Consider the following 18,204-nt stretch of genomic DNA (forward strand, 5'->3'; position numbering starts at 1 on the left):
AGGGATATATATTTCGCAGTGCACAGTGAATGTATGTCAATTTCTGTCTCTCCTGTAAGTGCTGAAGATTCAGAGAAAAAAAATCACTAGGCGAACTGATTGACCCAATGCACGAATTATAAGGCCCTGGGTGACCTGTTTGGTTGGTATAGGAGCTGGTCACTGCCTTCCTGACGCACTCTCCGTGATGTTCATCGACGATCGGAGTGACTCTGGATGGCAGTCTAAAGCTAGACCCGATTAGGCAGGAACCGAGGTCGGCTGTGGCTGAACCGGAGTGTGGCAGATCAGCAGATAGAATATTAATATATGCAGACTATAGAATTATACATGAATATTGACACCCGTCAGCCTAGAATCCCCTTCAGCCGCACTCCGGAGTTCGTCGTCTCCAACCATACATTCATCTTCTTGGACGTATCCTCCATTCCGCTCAAGCTGGGACTGGCCCGAATTGACTGCGGCGCATCCACGCTGAGGTCCGAGAACAGGAGGGCCAGCGGCGAGGACTTCCAGATGTACTGGTTCTTGGTTTTGACGATCGTCACGATCAGGAAAACAAATCCCAGCACCACGAGCGCGATGGGCAGCGCCATCCACGGCCACCGCACCTGCACGAAGGATTCCATCGTCCACGTCTTGCCCGTGACGAAGGCGTGGCATACCTTGGACCGGGCGTGGGTGGTTAGTGCCGAAGAAAGAGAGTGGAAGACCGAGCTCACGTCCGTGTAATTGCCCTGGATGCCGTAGACGGCCTTGAGCGTGTCGGACGACCAACTCGGGCGGTTGCTGATGAACAGCGATCCGTTCCCATGGAGGAGCGGCCGGAGGGAGTTGGACAACGCGAGCCCGCTGAGCCAGCTGACGTGGTAGGTGCAGTCGTCGGCCGACTGATGCCTGGTGCCGTTCTTGTAGCAGTTGTCCGGGGTTAAGAAAAGATCCTCCGTAATAGCTGACGTGGTGGCATTGGACGAGGTCCGCGTGGATACGCGGGTCTCATTAAACGCACCCTGAGTCACCGAAGAATTGAACGTATTGACGCAGAAGTACAAGGCACATTCTGTGGCGCTGACAGACGGCGGAACCCCATACCCGGCCGCCGCGATGGCTGTGAAATTAAGAATGGAGGGAACGCCGCCGGTTTCCACTCGCAGAAGAGGCAGGTCAACCGTGCCATTCATCAGGTACATCATGTTCATGGCGGTTTGAAAGTGCAGCCCATTTGGAAGCTTGTAGTCGTAATTGGTGAGGCTGCCGAACGACTCCGAGGAATTTGCGAGCTTGTCCGTGATATTGGCACATCGCGTGCAGATGCCGAGAGACTGGTAGAGGTTGAAGGTGCAATTACCAGTGGGACAAGACATGGTAACGGCGTTGCTGTGGGGGCTAGCGCTTTGGAAGAGTCCCGTGTAGATGGCCCCGGCCGTGGAGAGGGGCACCACGTTCATGCCGGGACCGGCACCTTCGCCGTAGTCGGTAAATGTGCTAGAGTTACAGACTTGAATGGAGGATGGGTCGGAAGAGGGGACTGGTCGGAGGTTGATAGCGATGACTTGTTGCACAAACGGCGCAATGGCTGCCGCTACGACCAGGATAAGGCACCCAATGGATACCAGATGGCTAGAAAAGTTGAATTTTAGTGTAGGTTCGCCAAGGGACATCCACGCACGACACCTACCGAGGTAGAAAGCGAAACAGAACCATGAACGCGCCAATGGCCCCGCGGCTGGCGGCGTCCAGCGCGGACAAATCGCTCAACTTATTGCCCCGGTTGAACCATGACCATTTCAGTTGTGACAAGGCTTCGGTGATGGGGAATGCCATAGCCGCCTTCATGACGGTGCTCAGTAGTGAAATCAGAGCATTGAGAGTGATGCCATACGGCCAGTCGGGCATAGCTTTACCGTCGTAGACATACAGCACGGCGATGATGGCGACGAGAGCAGCTACGGCGACGACGCTACTGAGTACCTCCAGCGCCCAGCTGGAACCACAGAATCCGGTGCTTTGACTCTGCAACAGCACCTGTTCCGTGGCGAGCGCCGGCTCCGGCGGGTCTTGCATGCGGCGGTAGGAGAGCCGGTACTCTTCTTTGAGGTTATCCATGATGACTGAGTGACCTCAGAACAGTATAGAGCACTCGCTCGCTGCACTCACTCACTCATGGCGCTTTTGAGACAGACTGCGGAGGGCCGGCGGGTATATAAGACATTCCCAAGATTCTGGGTGGACTGCACAACAAGAATGGAAAATTCCTAAACCTAATGGAGAGGAGCAGTGGAGCCCAGATTGAAACTAGGGCGAAAGTGAGCGGAAATAGCGTTGGCTGAAGAAAGATGACTGGCACTCTTGCTCCCCACAAAGCTTCGCTCGTGAAAGATTCTCATCCGAGTCAGGGGTTGATCGGCGAGATCTTCGTTGCTACCCTATGTGGCAACAGGAAATCTGCCTGGTTCAGGGACGACACCGACTTGACGGTCAGCAGGCTCAAATCTGAATTTTGGATATTCAGTGAACGTGGCTTGTACTCGTCAGGTTTTCACGGTGACCGCTCGTTGCGCGCTTGCCGAACTACGCAGCAAATTCCAACCAGAAAGCGAGTTTTTACGGTCGCGGAAAACCCAATTGGGTTATGACGTCGAGTCTGTGGCGCCGAGCGACGGTCCAAGGAAAGTCGGCCAGGAACATGTCCGAGACGAGGCCGAACAACTGACGGATCCCCAGTTGTTTACGCCGATCTCCAAAGAACTCCAGAGGTCACACTAGATGAGTAGGGGAGTATCGAAACACCCGTACCCCTTGACCACGCTCATTTCTTCAAGGTAGTCATACTTCGTTTTGAAAGACCATCCCGCGACTGTGTTCTGGAGAATGTCGCAGGTGACACCATCCGGCGCTTTTTGCCACAGACAAGTCCCAAAGACACCCAGTTCGGAAATCACGTCCCCCATGTCTAGGCCCGACGCCGACATCAAGGTATTCTGGACGCGAGGAGACGCAATTCGTTCCATCAGAATGTATGCGCGCCACGCCGAGGGAGGAATCGAGGACAGAAACCCGGGGATGGCATCGCCGAAAATGTTGTGGCCGCCGCCTTCTAAGGATGGCTTCAGTATATACCCGTGGGCAGTTTTCGGATCGGTTGCCAGATTGCGACCGTACAAACCGGCTTCGGTTTCATCCAACGGATAGACCCGAACGAACGTAGAGCGAACCAGAGCCGCTTTTTCTGGGGGAAGAAAGCGCTCCAGCTCTCCTGCGGAGGTGAGTGCTTGTTGGACCTTCTTAAAGGTGCAAATGTGTCCGAGCAGCGACGGGCATTTAACGGCCACGGACAGCTCCAACCGCAAACGCGATTGCCGACCGACCTCGTCATATTCGCGCGCCTCGTACCCGGCCCGCATATAGACCACCGAAACTTCGAGGACTGGACCTTCTCGGCCCAGAGGATATAACAGTAGCTCGCGCGACTCGGTCAGGGAGGTACGTTCGAGAAGATCGTCGCCATAGTCGATCCGATAAACGGGGACTGAGGGATCTCGGTTCCATAGCGCATATTCCAGCGGTCGCTCGTCGGCAACATTGAAATTGTCGGGTTGAACGACAAACAGGATTGCAGTCTCGGTCGCGGTTCGACTTCGTTTCCCTCCGTAGGCCACGTGAGCGGCCGAGAGGCACGCTGCCAGGGAGTCGATATTGGCGTTTCGGGGAAGAGAGGACACGGCGACCGGATCCTGACGTTCGTTTCCTACATTGTAAGCGCCCGTCCGGGCCAGGTATCGATGCATATCCGCGACCTTGTCTGCGTGGGCCGCCCCGGCACAGGAGAAGGTGTTGAACTCGACTTGTCTAAGATTCAGGGTGGCAGGGTCGTCGGATCCGGGGCCAAGCTGAACAGTCGGACCCTGAAGCATGTAATCGGAGCGAAAGATTCCTGCCGAGAGGGCAGGCCCCGGAGGAACGACTCTCTTCACTTCTTGGTGTATATCCCATAGCGTCGCAGCGAAGGGATCGACGGGGAGTAAGTCCCGGATGGCCCGAAAGATCCACTCCTCATCTTCAGCCATCCGACAATAGAGTTCATTGTAGACGGATTGCAGGCGCAAGGCATGGTCGAACAGACGGCGCGGAAAGAGGGTGGGGAAGACGGCGACGCCAATGGGGTAGGTCAAGACGCTATGGTCGGTCAGCGAGTCGATGCGCTTGAGGAGGGAGCCATGGTTGATCTGCCAGTCCAAAATCTGTGAGACCAGCGATAGACCACGTTCTTCCGATATGGGCGGAGGATATTCCAGGTCGAAGTCGAGGGCCATGACGAAGTAGGCGACAAGACGACAAGTCCGCTCGACGGCTAGAACGGGCGGGCACGGGACCGGCACGTGTCGGCCATCAGTCAGCAGCGACAGCTGAGTCATCCCGCTCAGTCAATGACGTCATCACACCGGCTCTTGGCGACGCGCTGATTGGTGAGGACCCGGAACGAACGGCATTCCGATTCCGCCGGAGAAGAACAAGACTAAGAAGAAGAAAGTCAATTCCCGTAGCCCTTCCTGCCCGTCCACTCCTCCCCTCCACTCCCTCGGTGTGCCCACTTGGGTCTCCTACAACAATGACCTTGCTAGACACGCAAAGCAATCCCTCTGGTGCAGATCAACCTCCCCTTCCCCATTCATCGTCTTCTGCTTCGGGCCAGAATAAGCGAGCCGTCCCTCGCAGGCGACATGCGACAGGCAATTCCGGTCCGCGGCGCACTACTCGAGCCTGTGTACCATGTCGAGAGCGAAAGAGCAAATGCGACGGGGCCAGGCCAAAATGCAAGCCGTGCACGCAAAGCAACACCGTCTGTTCCTACGTTCGGTCCAAACGCGAGAACCAGCAGTGGCAGCTGCAGTCGATGCGCCAGAGGATTGACACATATGAGGACCTACTCCGCGAGATCCTCTCTCACAGCAACGCCCAAGATCGCCGGTCTATCGAAGATGTCGTTGAGGTCTGCACTGCCTCACAGTACCCCCGGGTCGTATGCGCCGTTGCCTGCCAGCGCTGATGTTTCTCTATAGAGACGGTTTCCAGAGGCCCCGAATGCCTTCGCCACGCTGCTCACGACGGGCTCCCTTCCCGACCAGCACGTCTCGCTGCCCTACCCCGGACTCTCGCTCCGTCGGATGCAAATGGCATTAGCATCCCAGCGAGACGCCACGAAAGTCCACCTGCTTCGCAAAGATCCCACGGTGCGCGTGAGTCAAATTCATACGTGGACCTCGCTGGTCGACAACGAAGTGGCGAGCCACCTCTTCTCCCTGTATTTCACCTGGGAGAATCCGACCTGGCATCTGATCGACCAGGACATGTTCGTCCATGACCTCGAACGCGGTCTTACGCGCTTTTGTTCTGCCCTGTTGGTCCATTTACTTCTCTTTTTTGGCTGTGTACTACGGGACATCCTATCCGCCGACGGAACCCTTGGCGGCTAACGGGTCGCTAGAGCTTCTCCTACAATCTAACCCGCATCACGGATCGTCGCGACGAGAAGGGCCTGGGAGAGAAGCTATATGCGGAGATTCAGCGTCTGTGGCTGCTGGAGCGCGAGACTGTTGCCCTTCCGACCGCGCAGTCGGGTATCATGATCGGCCTCCTCTGCTGCACCTTCGGCATCGATCGGTTGGGCACGAGATATATCATGCACGGAGCCAAGCTCTCTCGCCAGCTCGGCCTTCACCAGGAGTCCTCGACGTATTTTCAACCCCTACCGGGCGATAATATGATCTCGATGATGAAGGCCCATAAGATGCTTTCATGGGCCATCTTTGATGTTCAGGCGTGAGCAATGCACCGCTAAATCCTATATCATCCGTCCGCTAATCGTGCGTCCAGATTGGCCTCCCAGGTGTACCGAAAGACGCCCGCGTGGCCGCAACCGCCACTGGTGAGATTGTCGGAAGAGGAGGCCACGATACTCGACGAGGGCAGAGAGTGGAGCCCATATCCGTTCCGCACTCCGGTCCATCTCCCGTTCTTCTATACGGCAGCCAGGATCCGCAACGAGCTCGTCGCCGTCGTGAACGAGATCGCCTCGGTTGCCCTCAGTTTCCCCGACGCCGCTCGACGGGATGACGTCTGGGATTATGGTTATGTTCTCTATCATCGGCTCGTCAATTGGAGGGCCAACTTACCATGGACCGTCATGCCCCGACATAACACGACCCCTCATGTTCTGTGCCTCCAGTATGTATTGTGCTCCAATCCAGTCTGCACGCTGGCACGCTGGCTGACACCTCCAAAAGCTTTTATTTCCAAGCGACGCTCGTATCATTGTGCGGAATCTATCTGACCAATTTTGACTCCGTTCCCCCGGATGCTCGGTGGGATCCTCAGGACGCCAAGGACCAGGCTATGAACACGATTGGGTCACTCGTGCTTCTGTACCGACATAACCACGGATGGAAATCGGTCCCGATCGTGATGCTGCATTATTTCTGTCTAGCCGGGGTTGACTCGATCTCCAAGTTACATCCTCGAGACCCCAAATGGGGGCTCGTCCTGGAAAGTTGCGTCGTCGGGCTCTGGCACATGAGTTTGGGTTGGGGCCGACTCTGCACGGCATTCCTTCGCACAATCGAGCTCGTCGTGAAAGCAACTCGACCCGAGCCCACTCTCGTCCCGCCCAAGGTGCATGCCATCTTCCAGCAGCTGAACAGCAGTCGGTGGACTACCAAGGATGTTTCATCGCTGGCCGCGGACTACATGGTGCACCACGTCCCTAATGTTGCGGGAACATCAGGAAGCTCTCCTGCCGGTTCTCGCGCCCAATCTTTGGAAAGTCTCATTCTATCGCTGGAAGGCTTGTCCATGCAGTGATCAGTTATTTCCTGTATCTGATTGATATCAAACTGCTAGTTTACAGTGAGCTTGTTAACTACTGCCGCATTCTGCTATTCTGCGCGCTCTTCTCATCTGATTTCTCGGGTAAACACAAAGAGTCCAGTTTCCGCCATAGGTGGATGCGGCTTCATAGGTACCCTTGCGACAGACTGGAGGACCAAGAACCTCCATCCAGCCCCTAATTTGGAATCGGCATCGCCTGTTCAGTAGCGGGCAAATCCTCGTCCTTGTTGCTGACGTGGTATCGCACGCAGTGATCCTTGCAGCTGTAACCCTAGTTGCGGGAGGGAAATCTCCCTGCCAGCCTTTCCATCTACGGCCATTCTCAGCCTAGTGTCAACCCTTGTTAACATTCGAATATAGATGTTCCAGGATACGTGTATTCACAACCACCTCGCTGTGACTTCCCACTGCCCCGTTTCTGCAAGGCAGTCGCACGCATCCACACTGCGAAAATGTTCATGCGTCACCACCTTGTGGTATCTGTTATGAGGCCTGACCATTCCATTGGAGTCATCAGTAATTTGCCCAGCATGAAGGGGTTTGCACTCACCGGCTGCAACCACAGGCCCCCGAGTTGGTCACGCATTTCTGCACCGAGTTCTGATGGCTGATCGAGTCGGGACTAGCTATGCCGCGTCTTCGGTCCCTCAAGATGGTTCCAAGGGCAGACTGCGACTACCCTTGCGCCTAGATCACGTAGATGCCAACCGGCGTGATGGCCGTTGTTTTCTCTCGGCCTCGAGTTGATTGTGGATGTGCTCTTCACCTGAGATGCTCAAACGATTGGTCATTGGGGTCGCCCGAACTAGGAGCGGGCTCAGGATGATAAGTAGAAGAGAAGCTTCTCTATAATACGATGTACTAAATCATAGTATTAGTTACAAGTCATGTTCGAAACGGGAACAACTAGGATATTCATACACAGGTTTTATCGCATTTTCTAAGAGTAAAATCTGCCGTAACCCCACCTGCCTTGTAGATGCAATTAGGAAAGGGCTGCGAATCCGAAGTGACATTCGCGTCTCTCCATCGGACTCGTTGAAATGGGCCAGCCTGACGACCCAGGCATCAGCTATTGATGCCTGATTGTGAAGGCCTTTGTGCCTGATAAGTATGGCACCAATTCACCAAAAACCTTGGCCGACTTGTCGTGCCACTTCTATTTACGGACAGGAAAGAACAGGAAACGAAAAGCCTACTGAAGAGACCTGACAGACGGACCGTGCTAGAGCATCGACCTATACCCACACGCCGACGCCGGAAAATCCAGCAACTCCGCCACGCGTCCGTCACCCGATGCTTCCAGATACATGCAGATGGCCTGGCACTCGGACCGAACTCGCGCGTCGATCCACCAGTCATGCACGGAACACATCACGGCCAGCCAGTAGCCCAGCAGCAGCAGCGCCCTCGGGTCCTTCGTTTGTACCAGACACAGATAGTGCGGCGGAAGTCGGCCCATAAAGCTCGAGATACGATTCGGGTCGAGCTTGGTGAGAGGCAGGCGCAGCAAGGGGCTCAGCATCCGCAACGGCCAGTGATACGGGTTGGTCTCCTCGGTCGTCGTGTCGGAGATGTCGCAGAGGTCGGCCAACTCCGCGTCGAGACCTTCTCGCCCCGTGCGATGGTCGTCGTACAGCTCGTAGGCGCTGGAGATCAGGAACGCATCACGCCAGATGCTCTCGTCAACCCACGGCTTGATGCAATCGATGAGGCAGGCCAGCCCGCCCTGGATGAGCAGCCAATTCAAGGCACCGGGGTCGTCCGAAAAGATCCAGGAGTGGCGAGGGCTGACACTCGGCGCGGAGAAGGAGAACATGGCGACGAGCATGCAGGTGGTCAGAAGCATGTCCATATTGGCGCGAGTGATTGGCTCCTGCAGCTTGAGTCGGTATACGTGAACGGACGTCTGGCGGAATCGCATCGCCACCAGGCTTCGATGCGAGTCGCCGGGCGTGAGATGGGCTTGATGCGTGCTGGCGACCGCTAGCATGGCGTGCAGCAAGCAAGGTTCCTAAAGCCGGGTCAGTGCTGTGCGTGCGTGAGGGAGCGCGCGTTCGCTAGCTCCCACTTACTGTCAACGCCAGGGGAATGGTGCGATCCCGCAGGACCTGTTTGATCGGGGCGTACGCCGTCTGGCGCGCCCCCACCATCTCTACAAAATGAGCCAGTGTGGCCAATCCCAGCGATCGGGTCGACGTCGCAAAGGCGGGTGAGCGCCGGTCGTTGTGGAGGACGGTATTGACGTTGGCAGTCATCGCATCCAAGGCCAGTGCGCCGTTTCGTTCTGGGGCCGTCTGCGGCGGCGCAAAGTCGCAGGTGATGCCGTAGATCTGGCATCGGCGACACTGTGGCTTTGTTTCGTCACATTTGACCCGCCGTTCTTTACAGATACGACAGCCAGTTCGAGATTTCCGGTGAGACCGTCGACGGTGGAGTGCCGACCGGCCGGTGCTCGACTGTCGATCCGTTTCTTCGCCGGCCGGCAAGGCCCGGGGTGGCGGTCGTGCAGGGAAAGTCAGTAAACATCCCCCCGGAGGCTGCTTCTGGCGGCAAGAGCTCTTGGATATCATGATTGCAGCTGTATCAATGGCGTGGCGCGAAAAGAACAAGAAAAGAAGAACAGAGGAATGCCAGATGTGGAAAAAGGGAGGAACACGAGAGCGACGAGGCAGGCTCGTATTGCTCTGATATAGCATTGCCCGGTTGACGAGCGCCAGCTAAACCTAATCGCGTAACTTCGTATTCGTCTTGGCACAGCCCTGCGCGATATAAAGAGTCTGTGATGCGGCAGGGCAAAGTCTATGGTCGGACTGCATCGAGAAAATTTCCCAATTCTCACATCATGATGGACTATAAACAAGAACCGGGCAGCGCAGTCAGCGTTGCTTCCTCGACCGGCACGCTGTGCGCGCCATCTCTCCCGATGAGTGGCAAACGCCTACATATCCAGAGCAACGGCATCAGGCTGATCTGGCCGCCGCTGCCCATGTCGCAGAAGGAGGTCCCCATCTACAGCGAGGACGGCGCGCTCGTCTACGTTGCCGCCAAAGACCAGGCCTGGACCTGTCGATGGGTTCTCTCGTCACCCAAGCAGGGGCCTCTCGTCTCCATCGAGTGTCTCCCGGGCGGCCGGCCCTGGCTGCGTCGGCTGGATTCGGGGACGGGCCACGCGGTGCCATCAATCGGGTTGCGAGCCAAATGGACGTCTCGCGCGGTCACGTTCGCACCGTCCGAGGGCGCCCGTACGTTGGAGTGGAAATACGTCAAGATGAGGATGGCGAACAGCGAGAGACTTGCGACGCTGCGACTGGAGCAGACGGAAGAACGCGAGGGATTGCTTCACACGCAGCCTGTCGCGCACCTCGTCCGGGGGGCACCATCCTGCCACGCGGCGGGACAGGGCGGAGAGCTGATTCTGGAGTCAGAGGGAGCGACGGGGGAGGTGGACGAGGCGCTGGTGGTGGCCAGCTGTCTAGTCATGCTGCGACGCGAACGCGATCGGCGTCGATTTGTGCAGGCGATGGTGCTCGGGGCGGCGGTCAGCTGAGTTGGGGAGGGAGACTGGGGTTCTCGCGTTTTCCTTATTCATCGAGGCAAACTGTTAGTCGGAATGGCGGACAGAGAGGGAACTTTGTTACCGTGGTAGGAAGAAAGAGAAGAAGAAGCAGATAAAGAAGAGGGAGATCAGATACTCCTCGACGCGGTGGACTCGCTGGAGGAATACTTATGTTCATTTATATCTTCGACATCAATCCATGAGGTGAGATGATCCAAGATATATCCATACCTATAAGCGCACATTTTAATGCATTAATTACCTGCGATGCTCGTGCTCTGTCGCAGCCCAAGTCTTTGTATGACTATCTGGTCAGGTCTCCTTGGACCCGACGTGAGGCCAGGAGACGGGGAGGGCTTGGCAGTGCAACCCCTTTCCCCCCGCCGATGCAACACCCCGGAAGTCTGTCACGGTGACCCGGTGTAGGTGTACGGCAGCCCCAGATTCTCCCTCTTCCCCGGGGCTCCACGTGTTGATCTGGTTGAGCAGCCCCACCACTCCGCTACCTTCGAGGTGGTAGACCCGAGGACCGGAGTTTGAGGATGGCCAGGTTGCACCCGACTGGGGACTGGGGAGACCCGCCCCGAATCCGGGGATGCTGACATCAGCAGGGCCAGACCCCGCACGTGGTCTGGGGAGACATTCTAACCTATTGATATATGAATACATACATACATACATTTATATATATATATATAATTACATATATAAATATATATATAGAAACATATATATATGGACATACCCTCTCCCTGGAAGTCTGGAGCTGGACTGGCGCGTGGTTGACAGGACCCACCGGTCGGCATGACAGGCAAATGGGCATGATCTCGATTCCGGGGACGATCCCCCGGATATCTGCGGTAGCATACTGGAGAGGGCATCGATGTCGCGTGCTTGACAGGAGATAAAGAATCCCTGTCACCGTCGCCGTCGGGTTTCATCGCACCGTCACGCCGTCTGCACCCCAATGGCAGGGTGATATCCTCCGTCCACCTATCAGGGCGCCTGCCGGAGACCGGGGGGCGTCCAAGCGGCTTAGCGGCCTGATAAGACCAGAAAAGACCAAAAAGGTCTCGAGGTTGCTACAAGCTTGGCTCGTTCGCGCGGATTTCTCCGCCCGTCGTTAAAACCGCGGTCGCTCCCTTTCCCTTCTCATCTCTCATCTCTCATCACCATCTCCTCTTCCCACCTTATTCTCCTTTCACCTCTCTCCCCCCCTCTCTCTCATTGTCCTCTCCCCGTCTTCTATTTCCTCTTCTCCAACTCGTTTTCTCTCTCATCTTCTCCTCGCGGTCAAGATTGATTGATAATCTGACAGCTGACTTCAATCCTCTGACTCTCTCCCTCGAACTGCGACTCCGAACTCTGACCCCGCAATTGATCATCCCTTTCCTGCATCGGCCGCCGATCTGCGAGATCTCTCGCCTGCATGGAATCCGTCGATCAGAAATCCCCCGGCATGGCCACTGCGGAGAACCCCGTCACCGACCCCGTCGCCGATGCGGGTGAGGTGCCGCGCCCGCGCGGTTGGATGTACAAGTCCCTCAAGATCGGTCCCTGGAATACCGGCTGGTACGCCTCGCCGCGCATCCAGCTGGGGATGGTCGCCTTCGTCTGCTTCATGTGTCCCGGCATGTTCAACGCCCTGAGCGGCCTGGGCGGCGGAGGTAAAACGGACCCCACCTTGGCCGACAACATGGTGCGTGTTCCTCTTGTCCTTCGATTCGGGGCCCTTAAGGCATGGCTAACCTCCTTGGTCTTGTCTAGAACATCGCCCTCAACAGCACTTTCGCCGTCGTGGGCTTCTTCGCCGGAACCTTCGTCAATCGCATGGGCATCCGCGCCGCCCTCTCCTTCGGTGGCACCGGCTACTGCCTCTATTCCATCAGTCTGCTGGTCTCCGAGCATAAGCACGTCCCCGGCTTCAACATCTTCGCCGGCGCCTACCTCGGTGTCTGCGCCGGTCTGCTGTGGACTGCCCAGGGTACCATCATGATGTCGTACCCCCTCGAGGAGAAAAAGGGCAGCTACTTCGCCTGGTTCTGGGCCATCTTCAACATCGGCGCCTGCATTGGCAGTTTGGTCCGTCGACCGTCTTCCCCCTTCCGCGTCCGCTTCGCCGTTCCTAACAAACGTGTCAGATCCCTCTCGGCGAAAACATCCACGTCACTGCCAATGTTACCGTTAGCGACGGCACCTACATCGGTTTCATCGTGCTCATGTTCTTCGGTGCTGTGCTGGCGCTCTTCCTCTGCGACGCCGACAAAATCGTGCGTCCCGACGGCTCGCGCGTCATCCTGAAGCAATCCCCCAGCTGGCGCACCGAGTTCGTCGGCCTGTGGACCACCGTGCGCGACAACCCCCACATCGTCCTGCTCTTCCCCATGTTCTGGTCGTCCAACTGGTTCTACACCTACCAGCAGAACGCCATCAACGCCGCCCACTTCTCCACCCGCACCAAGGCCCTGAACGGCTTCCTCTACTGGTTCGCCCAAATCGTCGCCGCCGTCATCATGGGCCCGCTGCTCGATCTGGAGCGCTTCCGTCGCAGCGTGCGCGCCAAGGCTGCCCTCATCAGCCTGTTCGTGCTGACCATGGTCATCTGGGGCGGTGGATACGCCTGGCAGAAGACGTACACGCGCGAGACGGTCAGCGCCCCCGACTTCGTGCCCACCGACTGGACCTCCTCCGGCTTCGTCGGTCCCATGTTCTTGTACTTCTTCTACGGCATGTACGACGCCTTCTGGCAGGGCATTGTCTACTGGTACGTGCTTCCTTTCCGGCCTTAAAAAAGTTGACTATACTGATGCTTCGCTCGCACAGGTTCATGGGTGCCTTGGGTAACTCCGGCCGTAAGCTGGCCAACCTGGCCGGTTTCTACAAGGGACTGCAGTCGGCCGGCGCCGCCGTCATGTGGAGTCTGGATCGGGACAAGCTGCCCTACATGTCCGAGTTTGCCTCCAACTGGGGCTTGCTCTGCGGAGCAATCATCGTCGCGGCTCCCGTCGTCTTCTTCAAGATCAAGGACCACGTCCCGGTGGAGGAGGACCTCAAGGATACCGGCGAAACGGTGGATGACGTGCTGCCGGCGGGCCACCCCGAGAAGCGCGAGGGCGCCCACGTTTAACGAGTTACCGGACGCCGTCAAACTGATTAGATGGACGATGGCAGCTCGAGCTTGTTCTTTTCCTTTGCTACATTTCTCTGGTTTCACTGGCGGGACTCGGGGCACGGATATGATCCATCCCCCACCAGCTGGCGTGATGTGTCATGTCCATGATACCCGGTTAATACTAATAATGACAATTTCGCACCATTTTGGTCCTCGTATTCTGTAATGATCCGAGGGGGTGACACGATCTATCCCCGAGTCTTCGCTTCACCGCGGACAGTCGCGTGCTTGGCAGGGGCCATCGTTCTCCCCTTGACGGTCACCATCAAGTAGGTTTCGTATTCATGGGACCAAACCGTCGGAGTCTGCCTTGCAGGTTACGTCTGCACAACGGGACCTGAAGCCATTCACCTTCGCCCGCCATGTCGATCAGTCATTGGACAGCCGATCGGGTGATTTTCGCGGGTTATTTTTAGATGCCCTTTGTCTGCGATGCGCGGGTTTCTAGAAGGCCATCGTGCAATCGCACGTCCATCCAGTGTTGATGAAGTCTCATCTCTGCTGCCGTGGCTGGCAGCGGTGACTCCCTTTGCTCGAGCAAACCCGCTACAAGAGCGAGACATCCAGCTATTTGAGGAACGGTTCATCAACTCCTTGAACAATTCTCTGGGCAACGACACCGTCAAGTTGGTTGGGTTCAAAACCGTGCAAATCCCATCCCATGAGCCTGACGACCTGAACGCACACTACGACAATAACCCGCACGAGTGGGGCCAAATGTCCAACTACTTCTATGACCGCGGCTCCGGCACCCTGCGAGTCTATTTCCCGGTAGAAGGAGCGCTGGTGGCCCACGACGGGGCACGCCACGAGGCCAACGCTCTGGGCGAGCTGAAGCTGCAGCAGGTGAACGGGGACTACGCCGCGCTGTGTCGCAAGCAGACCGACCGGGCGACCGGCGTGGAAGGCAATAGGCATCATCTGGGATGGTATCATTTACCTCGACCGGGCCCCGCGGCCCCTGACGCAGTTCGTCTACGATTTCGGGGAGAAGGTGATTTTGGACCATGATCACGTTCACCAGAAACGTGGCGACCACGGCGGCCCCAACTGCAGCAACAAGTCCAAGATCCACAGCAAGAAATGCGAGAAGCGAAACCACATCTGCATGGACTACAACGGACGCTTCTCCACCTGGAAGAAGAACGGACCGACCTGGCGCAACTTCCCGGGTAACGACTGCGCCAAGGCACTCTGCTGGAGCGAGGTGATATCAGGAGAATACCGGAAGAGACTGGCGATGGTCTTGTTCTGAGGGTTGGGTCCTTGGTGGACCATTGAATCGGCTTGGGGAGAGCGATGTTTAGCCGGAGCTATAGCGAACAAGTTTTTATAAAATCACAGACTAAAAATATATCCCCCTCCAGTTCTCTGACTAGACTCGTCTATACTATCAAATCACAAATGGCGATAGTAAAACAAAACAGAACCACGTGGGCGGTGGAGTCCCTCGTGGCTTTTTGTTCCTTCTTTTTCCTCCTCCACAATTCTCCCGATCCACTTTCTTCCTCATCGCTTCTCGACGCCTTCCTCGTCCTTCTCAGCAGCCAACCACGGCGACGGTCCCGGATGGAAGTCTTTCGCGTACGGCGAGAACGTTCAATAGTCCCCTTTTCCAGCGTGGTAGCGGCCAAGTTCCGAAGCGACGGACTCGGGCGCCACGTGGGAACCGGTGGGCCTCGACCGACTTTTGCCCTCGACAGTCGAGATGAAAGCGGACGGAGAAGGAGCAGGAGTGGGAGAAAATGGAAACTAATCTGTTTTGGAAAGAAAAAATAGAAGAAAAATTGCCGGTGACATGGCGCCTCCGCCAAATCTCCCCTATCGAGGATTTCCGTTAAATATCGTCATCCCTGCGGACTCGCCTGGCAACCTGTTGATCGGCACGCTCTTTTCCTGTTCTCTTCGTCTCCCCTGCCCTTGCCATCCGCCATGGGCCTCCTCTCGCTCATTGATCGGGCTTTGTGCCTGACCGTGACCGCGCTGGCTCTGCTGCAAACACAGGCCGGAGCCACCTGTAGTGCCGCCCCGACCGTCTTGACCCAGCAAGGGCTGGTCTCCGGCTTCACCCAGGGCAACGCCAACGTCTTCTTGGGCATCCCCTTCGCCCAGACCACCGGCGGCGAGAATCGGTGGAAGGCGCCGCAGTCCCTCTCCGAGTCGACCACCGCGAAATTCGATGCCACCTCCTATGGTCCCTCGTGCGCCCAGGCCATGTCTGGCGACGCCATCGTGGCCCAGAGCGAGGATTGTCTGAACTTGAACGTGAGAACCGACCCCCCCTTGAATCGCCCCTTGGACGACGCACGGCTAATGACAAAATCATAGATCTGGACCCCTTCCAGCGGAAGCAATCTGCCCGTCTTCGTGTACATCTACGGCGGTGCTATGGTCACCGGCGGAAACAGCAACGCGCAATGGCAGGGTCACAACTTTGCTCGCAAGGATGTGATCTACGTCAACGTCAACTATCGCGAGTCGGTCTATGCCTCTCCCAACGCCCCCGAGCTCGAGGGCCAGTCGCAGAACTTTGGCATCCTCGACATCGAAATGGCGCTGGAATGGGTCTACAACAACATCCAAGGTTAGCTCCCCAGGCGAAGGAACATTCGTTCTTGGAGATTCCGCTAACTAGATGCAGGATTCGGTGGTGATAAGACGCGCATCGTGCTCGGTGGCCATTCCTCTGGCGCCGTCCACGTAGACCACTACCTTTGGAATCACCCCGACACCTTCCTGGCCGGCGCGATCGAGATGTCCGCCAACGCCAAGTCCGGCCCGGCCGTCACCCCCAGTGGTGTCGGTTTGGCCCGCGTGGCCCAAGATATGCAGGATGCCGGCGTGTCGCTCAACTGCGATGTCGCCAACCCGACCCTGGCCTGTCTGCGCGAGGCGGATACCTATGCCTTGCAGACCACCTACTTCAACTCGACCTCGAACACTTGGTTCTCCCCCGTGGTGGACGAGATCACTCGCTTCTCGGACTACTCGGCTCGCTTTGCGGCCGGCAACTACCCCAAGTCGCTGCCGCTCATTGTCGGCAACTCGGACCAGGAGGGCAAGATTTTCAGCGTCGTCTACGGCGCCGAGAACGGCGACTTCGCCTCGTGGATCAACACCTTCGACGCCGACCTGGCCTGGATCCCCGACGACGAGCTGCTGGAGGCGTATAACGCCTCCGACTACGCCTCGGTCGCTCTGATGAGCGGAGCTTCCTACGGCGACGCTCGCTTCCTCTGCGCCACCGACTACCTGCTAGATGTGCGTGCGGCTGAGCAGCCCACCTGGATCTATCGCTGGTTCGGCGACTACGACAACGTGTTGGGCATGAGTGGCATGGGGGCCTCCCACGGCAGCGAGGTGCCTTTCTTCCACGGCGGAAACGAGTGCTTCTCGAAGCTCTCGGGCGTCACCGACGCGCAGCAGGCGCTGGCGGACTACATGAACGACTGGTTCGTCGCCTGGATCAAAAACCCCAGTGCCGGCCCCGGTTGGGACCAGGCCAAACCCGTCAACGGGCCCCTGGCCAAGGTCGGCGTGCCGGGCAACGAGCTGGCCATCGAAACGAGCACCACCGGCGAGTTCAACGCTCGTTGCCAGTCGGTGTACAAGCCTCACTATCCCCAGTACCCCGTGGTGCAGAACCCGGTGACCATGTCTTCATGATATTGCTCTATCATGTACCGTGTTCGTTGTTTACATTTCATTCGTCATAGATAGCTTTCCTATACTTCTTTTATTCTTTCACCTTAATTAACGAAATAATATGTCTCGAATGCTGTGGGGGGTCTGATTTCCTTCCTTTGCTCGCCTGTGATTTTTTTCAGTCTCAGTTTATTCGTTCTGGTCCCCCTAGCTCGGAGGCAATGTCGCCTCTGGGACTAGCGGGGCTTCTTGAAGCACTATCGAAATTCAAAATCTCCAACACGAGATCCACAATCTCAGCTATGCCTCCAATATGTGGCAAGTTTCACCACCGGCCTGCACGAATGGGGACCGTGAACGGACATTGACCGACGATCGGTGTTAGGCCTGGCCCGATCTGGTCTAGTGAGCAGACTTGATATCGCGCTCGTTGAGCCTCGTCCAGTCCATTTTGTCTCACAGAAGTGGGAACCGTTTAACTTTAACCGCCAAGAAATTGCCTAGGAATGCCGATTCCAGGTCGGCTACCAGGATTATGGCATGCAGGGTGCTGGCCCCTAGATTCTTCTAGCGGAAGGGACAAAGTGCAGGCCACTCCATTCAGTCACGTCTACAGTTTGACACGAGGATCAACTCCCGTCTTCTTTTCATACCCAGATGGGCATCACGGAAAATCACATAAAAATATGAACTGAGGGACCGGTGTCTCGGAGCCCAGTCGCTCTGTTCCCAAGACGGACTTGTGGACCCATTCCGTTCCACGGTTCGGCTTCCAAGGTGCTGGACACTATTGCCCGGCATCGAACGACACTGGTCACCCTCGTCCGATCCGGGGGAACATCGGGAGCCCTTCCAGACGCAGAGTGGAAGTTCCCAGCGATGCGATCACAACTACGCTTCGGGTGAAAAACTCAAATCATGCCAGCCCAGGAACAGGAAAATG

General features: G+C 56.8%; 10 protein-coding genes across 10 annotated transcripts; 7 read left to right on the forward strand and 3 right to left on the reverse strand.

Moving 5' to 3' along the window:
* Positions 1-347: 347 nt before the first annotated feature.
* Positions 348-2,106, reverse strand: LDX57_012069 (DUF3176 domain-containing protein; the record flags this gene model as incomplete). The annotated part of the gene is made up of 2 exons (XM_046093802.1): positions 348-1,620; positions 1,679-2,106. 2 exons carry the CDS (start codon positions 2,104-2,106, stop codon positions 348-350), a joined length of 1,701 nt encoding a protein of 566 aa, XP_045949780.1.
* Positions 2,107-2,336: 230 nt separating this feature from the next.
* LDX57_012070 (uncharacterized protein) lies at positions 2,337-2,636 on the forward strand (the record flags this gene model as incomplete). Its single annotated transcript, XM_046093803.1, has 1 exon — positions 2,337-2,636. One exon carries the CDS (start codon positions 2,337-2,339, stop codon positions 2,634-2,636), a length of 300 nt encoding a protein of 99 aa, XP_045949781.1.
* Positions 2,637-2,762: 126 nt separating this feature from the next.
* On the reverse strand, positions 2,763-4,313 carry LDX57_012071 (glutathione synthetase; the record flags this gene model as incomplete). Its single annotated transcript, XM_046093804.1, has 1 exon — positions 2,763-4,313. One exon carries the CDS (start codon positions 4,311-4,313, stop codon positions 2,763-2,765), a length of 1,551 nt encoding a protein of 516 aa, XP_045949782.1.
* A 296-nt stretch (positions 4,314-4,609) lies between these two features.
* On the forward strand, positions 4,610-5,474 carry LDX57_012072 (uncharacterized protein; the record flags this gene model as incomplete). Its single annotated transcript, XM_046093805.1, has 2 exons — positions 4,610-4,990; positions 5,061-5,474. The coding sequence occupies 2 exons, from the start codon at positions 4,610-4,612 to the stop codon at positions 5,472-5,474; spliced, it is 795 nt and encodes a 264-aa protein (XP_045949783.1).
* Positions 5,475-5,623: 149 nt separating this feature from the next.
* On the forward strand, positions 5,624-6,858 carry LDX57_012073 (fungal specific transcription factor domain-containing protein; the record flags this gene model as incomplete). Its single annotated transcript, XM_046093806.1, has 3 exons — positions 5,624-5,820; positions 5,875-6,225; positions 6,285-6,858. The coding sequence occupies 3 exons, from the start codon at positions 5,624-5,626 to the stop codon at positions 6,856-6,858; spliced, it is 1,122 nt and encodes a 373-aa protein (XP_045949784.1).
* A 1,252-nt stretch (positions 6,859-8,110) lies between these two features.
* Positions 8,111-9,458, reverse strand: LDX57_012074 (Zn(II)2Cys6 transcription factor; the record flags this gene model as incomplete). The annotated part of the gene is made up of 2 exons (XM_046093807.1): positions 8,111-8,899; positions 8,961-9,458. The coding sequence occupies 2 exons, from the start codon at positions 9,456-9,458 to the stop codon at positions 8,111-8,113; spliced, it is 1,287 nt and encodes a 428-aa protein (XP_045949785.1).
* A 272-nt stretch (positions 9,459-9,730) lies between these two features.
* Positions 9,731-10,435, forward strand: LDX57_012075 (uncharacterized protein; the record flags this gene model as incomplete). Its single annotated transcript, XM_046093808.1, has 1 exon — positions 9,731-10,435. The coding sequence occupies one exon, from the start codon at positions 9,731-9,733 to the stop codon at positions 10,433-10,435; it is 705 nt and encodes a 234-aa protein (XP_045949786.1).
* Positions 10,436-11,873: 1,438 nt separating this feature from the next.
* LDX57_012076 (DUF895 domain membrane protein) lies at positions 11,874-13,571 on the forward strand (the record flags this gene model as incomplete). The annotated part of the gene is made up of 4 exons (XM_046093809.1): positions 11,874-12,143; positions 12,212-12,526; positions 12,586-13,208; positions 13,268-13,571. The coding sequence occupies 4 exons, from the start codon at positions 11,874-11,876 to the stop codon at positions 13,569-13,571; spliced, it is 1,512 nt and encodes a 503-aa protein (XP_045949787.1).
* A 477-nt stretch (positions 13,572-14,048) lies between these two features.
* On the forward strand, positions 14,049-14,627 carry LDX57_012077 (uncharacterized protein; the record flags this gene model as incomplete). The annotated part of the gene is made up of 1 exon (XM_046093810.1): positions 14,049-14,627. One exon carries the CDS (start codon positions 14,049-14,051, stop codon positions 14,625-14,627), a length of 579 nt encoding a protein of 192 aa, XP_045949788.1.
* A 921-nt stretch (positions 14,628-15,548) lies between these two features.
* On the forward strand, positions 15,549-17,282 carry LDX57_012078 (uncharacterized protein; the record flags this gene model as incomplete). The annotated part of the gene is made up of 3 exons (XM_046093811.1): positions 15,549-15,881; positions 15,945-16,200; positions 16,258-17,282. The coding sequence occupies 3 exons, from the start codon at positions 15,549-15,551 to the stop codon at positions 17,280-17,282; spliced, it is 1,614 nt and encodes a 537-aa protein (XP_045949789.1).
* Between the last annotated feature and the right edge of the window lie 922 nt (positions 17,283-18,204).

The sequence above is a fragment of the Aspergillus melleus genome, assembly GCF_016097325.1.
Source record: "Aspergillus melleus strain CBS 546.65 chromosome Unknown contig7, whole genome shotgun sequence".
NCBI lineage: Eukaryota > Fungi > Ascomycota > Eurotiomycetes > Eurotiales > Aspergillaceae > Aspergillus > Aspergillus melleus.